Source organism: Apaloderma vittatum, unplaced genomic scaffold (genome assembly GCF_000703405.1).
Source record: "Apaloderma vittatum isolate BGI_N311 unplaced genomic scaffold, ASM70340v1 scaffold16959, whole genome shotgun sequence".
Classification (NCBI taxonomy): domain Eukaryota; kingdom Metazoa; phylum Chordata; class Aves; order Trogoniformes; family Trogonidae; genus Apaloderma; species Apaloderma vittatum.
In genome coordinates this window covers 8,561-15,374 of record NW_009737134.1, presented here as the reverse complement: position 1 = coordinate 15,374, position 6,814 = coordinate 8,561, and the positions used below count along the sequence as shown (strand labels likewise).

Below are 6,814 nucleotides of genomic sequence, written 5' to 3'. Positions count from 1 at the left end.
GGGAAATGGGGGTGTGGAAAGGATAACATCCTCCCATTTTTCACAGAGCCACTGCTGCTGAATCTCCATGACTCTTCTGCCACAGCAATAACTAGCTGATACCAAAAGGGGACAATCTTTTCCTGCTCTTGGAAACAGGCATATCCTCCCACCACTTCCCTTTAGTCAGATTTAGCAATTAAAGGGCTGCAATGTGAGCCAGTTCAACTGCCTGATCTCATGGGAAAAAAAGCAGATCTGCAGAAACAAGCGAGTTACCATCTGAACAGCCAGCTTAACCAAACCACCCTACAAGTTTACCCACCCTATGGTGGGAGGGAGCGAACACCTGTCTCAGCAACAACTTGTCCATAGAGCAGCTGATCTATCAAGTCACGGTAGGTTCCTGTTTTATTCTTGGTCAGAGTCCACACACCCCTTCTGAGGTGCTTTCCCTCCTCGGGAAAGGAGTTGTTGCAGAGTTCTGTCTTGGCTTAAAGGTGTTGAACTACAAGGTGGTCGAGAAGCAAACCTCAGCCTTCTTCCAGCATAATCTGCTGCCATCTCCAACAAACCCAGCCAAGGAGCATTACAAAGATAGTGAGGAAAAGGAAGGGATGGAGTTACGATACTCAACAGTCGTAGTGAGAGCAACTAAAGCAGGAATAGATTAAAGATGGCTGTGGAGGCTGCAAGGTTGAGTAGAGCTCTGGTTTAGCAAAGCCTCTTGAATAGCTTCACTGCAGCCGCTCAGCTCCATCTGGTTGAGAACACAACTGATGTACTCCACAGTTGCAGCATGGCCCATACGCAGTTTCCATAGTCTAAGCATCTCATACTGGGCATCTCGTAAACACCGGTACTCCAGCTCAATTCGCTCTAGATCATAGTCACTCAGACCCAGACGTCTCACAAACTCTTTCCACCGAAATGGTGGTACGTGATCCACTACAGTGTAGAGAATAGCAGAGTCTGTGAAAAGAGAAGAAATAAAAAGTGAGAACCAGGATTCTGCAGCCTCAAGGAGAATTCAGGGCTGGATGGTGCCTTGAGATTGTGCACTGCCCCCTCCTGTGCAGGTCATCTATAGAGTAGTCACACACACTCGTGTGATGCCCAGACTTGCTCTTATCCCTCAAAAGCTACAGGAATGGTTCTGTATGTTCTTGTGTAGGGTCAGGAGCAGTGCAGAACACACGCTTAGGGCCTTGCTGCCACATATTCCTGCAAAAAGAATCCTCTGGCTCACCATTCCAGAGGCATCAAGACTGACAGTGCACCACCACATATGACAACTCATTTCACTGGTAGGGAAAAGGGACATCAGAAAGTCCTTCCGTGGGTGTTCAGCATATAGAGCCTCACAGGCTCCAGGCGTGCTTCTGCCTCTCTACCGTGCCACACATGAAGTACACACTCATGTCATGTACACTGTATAAGGTCTGTCCAACATCTTCCTACCCGCATCTGCATCATCAGGCTCTCGTTCGCCTGGGGAAGGAGAGAAGACTGGGGGAGTTTCACTTACTGTCTGGAAGCTCTGTCTTCCTGGCGGGTCTGACACAGTCTGGTAACTCATGTGAACTTTGCGGCAGAGGTGCAGGTGGTGCTGGTGCATTCACTGACAATTCTGCTTCCTTCTGGGACTCAGGAAGAAGGATGGATATTTCACTTCTTTTTACCTTAACCTGAAAGAAACATTTTCTGATTCCAGAATCACCCACAGCAGCACAATACACTCATCTTATGCAAAGAACCACTGCCTTTATACATTAAAATTCATCCAAGATAAGTGGGGAGCAGGTGCTAACGTTTTAATTCTTTCTAGTATGCCTTGTTGGAACAAAACGCACTGAACATTTCTTCCCAGCATAACCCAAGGAGTTTAACTCTCTTTTGGCATCAAAACCAGTAGTCTGGAAAAAATATTTCTTTACAAAATCAGGTAAGGCTGGGACCTAAAATCACCTCCATCCTAGAAGCTCCACATGCTACCTTTCCCACTGGCCTTCTCTGTCAGGCTGTGCAAACCCCACCTCAGCTACTGTTTAGGCCTTCTTAATTGCAGAACAATGCGGGACCTGAGACAATACTGTGAAGCGGTACTGAGAGACTTGTGGGGTCAAGATCTGAAGCGAAGTAAAATTAGTTAAATCCTCCAAGCTTGGGGTATATAAGGAGACCAAAAAAGGGTCCAGAAAGAAAAAAAAAAGAAAAAAGCCAGGAGTTTGAAAAGCACTGTCTAGAAGAAGAGGAGTGAAATGTTAATCACTCAACCTTCTACAGGAAAAAACTTGGGAATTAAACAGCCCTATTGCTCAGCTCATTTGAAAACATCCCAGGGAAAAAATATTACTCTGGATCTGTCCTGTTTTGAGAGCACCAGGATAAAAGTTCTCTGGGGCTCCTGGCACAGGGGGCAGTGACAGGGGGGAAGGGGAGACAGCTGTGCCTGTGGGGAGGGGAGGATGGCTCAGGTGACCCACATGGACCATCATAGTGTTCCTTCCCATGGGGTTCAGTGTATAAGGGCCCCTAAGAAGCATTGCCTGCTGTGCTGGGAGGGTTGCCTTGGGCTGTTTGTCATCTCTCCCTGTGCTGCCGTTGTTCCAGCCTCTTGCTTTCACACTGCAGAGGAGCACAATTAGTTGGAACAGGTCACCCTCCCTTGCCTCTCTGGGTGGGAGCAGCGTGGCTGCTTGAAGGTTTCCTTTTTTCACTATTATCAGCACCCTGGGCTCAGGCACTCCCATCTGCTGTGGAGTCCAGTCTGTGACTTTTCTGGTAAGGGCCTAGTTGCCACCTGGAAGGCAGGTGCAGGTTTTGTATCAGCATATTCATTTGGATCTTTGTCCCCATGTGTTGCCTGATCTAGTTGAGAGGTGTCCCTGCCTATGACAGGGAGGTTGGATTAAATGATCTCTAAGGTCCCTTCCAGCCTAGGCCATTCTATGATTCTATGAATGTATTTACATGTTTGTATATATTTGAATATAGTTCAAGATCTTCATTGTTAATTAGTATTATTTTGTATTTCATTAAACCAGTCCAAGTTGGTTTTTTGGCTTTTTTTTCCCAATGTTAAAGTTTCTCTCCCTGGTTCCCCTGTTATCCTCCCTTGGGAGGGTGGTGGTGGAATTATAGAGAGCATTTGTCACAGTTTACTGGTGGTCCAAGACCTGAGCCTCGATAGCATCCTACACTAGCTTAGCTAAAAGCAAAACAAAAGCTCTTATACCCAACATCTTGCTCACCTCAGATACTGGTTCCTTGGTTCTCTGTGGCAAAGAAACTTGAAAAAAGAAAAATGAAAGCAGAAATTATTTTTACTTCCTCTCATCCCAGAGAAAACAGGAAAGCAGCTATTCACAACCCTGCCCTCATAAAATACACATCTCCCAGCAGTAAGCTCACATGCGCTTCCAGTCACAGCTATGGGCATGGATGAAAGTTAAAGAAGCACACAAGTAAGTTTAGCTGTTGAGTTCTCATGTTCCTCTGGCCCTGCAGCAAAGCAGAGTAATGAGATCTCACTTTTCCCCACTCACACGTGTGTGCATACACAAACACACAGGGAATGATGTCTGCCCCAATTAACATCACTGCGTATGCCGCTCTACTCACCACAGGAGTATAAAGATGATGCTGTCCCATTTTCCCGGACCATCTTCACTACTTTATTTACAATTAAAAAGACAGAGATAACTCCAAATATTGCAACGATGATGCCAAGGACAAGGCTTCCATCTGGACCAAAGGAAGAGGGCAAATGAGTGAGTGAGAAAGGAGGAGATAAGTGCTAGAGGAAGAACATCAAGTGAAGAAGTGCAAAAGGTAGGGAGAAAAATAATAATGATTTGAGAGAGTGGAGCAAATAACACTTTAAAAAAATCATTAACAGAATAAGAGCCCACACTGAAAAGATTCCATTGTCCCTCAGTTCCCCTAGTACTCACTCAGCCCTGATGAAGTTGGTGAGGTAGTCACTGAGCTATGACACTGCAAGCATTCATCTCCAATGCAGCTGAAAGAGCAAACCAGAGAGGTGAGAGTGCATGAAATGAAACACTAGCCATCTGTGAAAACCCTAAGTAACAGACGAGTCGAGTTTGCAAAGCAGAGCAATGGCTTTGAGTTCTTAGTGGGATGATGCCTGCACAGATTAGACTAGGGGTGGCAGAGGGGAAGACTCAATTGCCCCAGCAAGGCAGAACGTTGTAAAGTTATGCCCAGATGGACAAGGCCTTCAGAAAAATTTCCTCCTGCTGTGGGGCTTGCCTCTGCTGTCTCTCCTACTCCACGGAGTGGCAGGCAGAGAAAAAGCTCACCTGCTGCAAGGCTTGCAAACATTTCGAAGTGTCAGGAAGAACTGTGGCTTACACCTGCAAATTGTGTCTCTGTTCTTTGAACCTGTAGAGAAAAGAAGCAGCTGTTGCCATAATCTGGGCAAAGATAAAAACAAAAGGAAAAAAATCCACTCCAAAATGGGTGAGAGACTATCCCTCTCTGAGCCTGGAGAACTGATACTGAAAAAGAGAAAAAGGATTTGATTTATGTTTGAGGACAGAGTTGGGGGAAAATAAAAGTAAGTGTACCACTGTCCTGGTAGGTCAGGGACCTCTGCAGAGGCTTGGAAAGGGACTAAAATTACAGTGCAGCTGAAATTTGTCTAATGGATAACAAAAACTCCAGCACAAAAAGCGAGCAAAGTCACTCAAGTTCAAGCAAGACAGGAAGGGGAAATCACATTAGTCAGACAAAGATGAGGGAGAAGTGGTCCCTGAGCAGATGGGACTGGTGAGGAAGTCAGTTCAGGGCAGGGAGAAATCATTTCAGGCCATGGGACACATACCCACTCCAGTGATCTGCTGTGCTGTGAGCAGAAGGGGTAAGAAATGAAAGAGCTATTGCTTCCAAGAAAGTCACGGTATGAAGACTAAGATAGGTGTGGGAAGGACTAGGCAAGAATAGCGATGGAAGGATATAATGTCACATGAGGGGAAAGAAAAAAGTACTAGAATAAGCAGCATGACAAATATCTCCTTACAAGTAGCATGCCAAATATCTCCTCACAACAGTCAACACTGAGAATGCATTCAAAGACAAAAGGAAGCTAGAAACTGTGCTAGAAAACAAGGACTGATGCCAAGGCAGGTGAAAAATGGTAGTGTTACTGGGGAAAGGGGGCAGGCAAAACACCCAAGAGCTTGCCTAGAACTACAATTTCAGGGCAAGACGCTGCAGCATGTCAGAAAGTGACAGAAAGTGACCCTATGTCTGTACTGGAGCCATATCCACACCATACTCACAGTTGGCAATAACTCCATTGGCACACGAGCTGCAGTTCCTACACTGAAAGAAATCAGACGGGCCAATCTGATATTGATTCTTCCGACAGCCGCATACGGTATCTTGCTTTGGGCTGCAGGGGGTCACTACTATCTGCCGTAATTCTGAGGAAAGAAGGGGGAAGTGATTATTCCAACCTCTTCCTTCACCTTCAGCTGAGAGCACTGTTAGGATGACAGGCATCGTTATCCCCCAATCTTCCCAGAAAAAGGCCAAAACATCCTACAAACTCAGACTGTAGTAATTTGATATCCTTTATTTCTGCTGTTCCAAATCCCTTCCAACACACTGTCCTTCTGCGCACTTGACTGCTTACTTTTCCAAGTTCCCTCACTCAACTTGCCACTCCCTTCAGCCCTCAACTCACCACTACCACCCATCTTCCTCAGGTCCCACAGGTAACTCACCTGTTCGGCAACGTGTACATGGGAAGCATTTAGACATGGTGTTATCAACAGCCGTGAACGTGCCATTAGCACACAGATGACAGACAGTTGCCTGGTCAGGCCGATCGCAGTCTTTTGCCTTGTAGGTACCTGCAAGAAAATCACACAGAGCTCTGTCAGGAAGGCAGATGTGTTGATTTAGGGAGGAAGGGAGTCACTGATTTCTCAGAGAAACCCTGGAGTTGATAGCATAAGGACCAAGTATGCTTCTTGTTACCAGCATGAAGGGCACTGACAGCACAAAAGAGGAGACAAGGAATAAGAATTTATCTGTCACCATGGAAAGGGACCACTGATGTAGCTGTAGGACAGAGACAGTTTGAGAGTGCAGGACAGGGCAATGCCTCTAAGGTGAAGGTCAATATTACTGTACTTTACATACCTGCATGGCACCTCATGCAGCAGTGGGTCCCTCTGGGATGTAGGTATTGTCCTAGTTGACACTGCATCCGCCTCTTTTCTTTCCTCAAGGGTTTAGAAGGGTCTCTTCCATCCAAAGCTACCTGATGGATTTGCAGTGTATATGGCACTGGAGTAACTTCTACAGATTCCTTTGTCAACATGCAGACAAATGTTAAGATCACCTGTAAATACAGTGACAGAGGGAGAGAAACAAGGTGAGAAGGTATCACACTCCCTTGGAGATTGCACAGCTGACTTCGGCACTTACCATTAAATCTTTATTTTAACAATTGTTCAATTGACTTGACCAATTTTTATATCAGGACACTGACAACAGTGGGGCGGGGGAGATTATTTACCCCTGCCCCCCCAAAAAACCTCAAACCAACAAACCCATGCCTGTCATCTCTGTTATTAGTATACCATACAGTCTCTACGACAAACTAGCTGTATATAAAGCAAATACTTTTGTGATGTGCAATTTATAGATTGGATGCCTTGAAAATGCTGTAGCTTGCAAGAAAGTTACTCAAGAGCAAAGGAATGCTTTTATTAAGGAAGGCAGTAAGACACTCATGTAGAAACATTTCCAGAGAGAAGAACTGATCCAGTACTTGCAGTTCTACTGAACAAATACA

At 45.6% G+C, this 6,814-nt stretch overlaps 1 protein-coding gene across 1 annotated transcript; it reads right to left on the bottom strand.

Annotated features, from left to right (window-relative positions):
- Positions 1–649: 649 nt before the first annotated feature.
- LOC104267410 (tumor necrosis factor receptor superfamily member 1A-like) lies at positions 650–6,358 on the bottom strand (the record flags this gene model as incomplete). Its single annotated transcript, XM_009877234.1, has 9 exons — positions 650–951; positions 1,508–1,667; positions 3,234–3,271; positions 3,604–3,726; positions 3,936–4,003; positions 4,308–4,389; positions 5,289–5,432; positions 5,736–5,864; positions 6,157–6,358. Coding segments are annotated over 9 exons (1,248 nt in total), but the record flags the coding sequence as incomplete, so codon positions are not given.
- Positions 6,359–6,814: the final 456 nt, after the last annotated feature.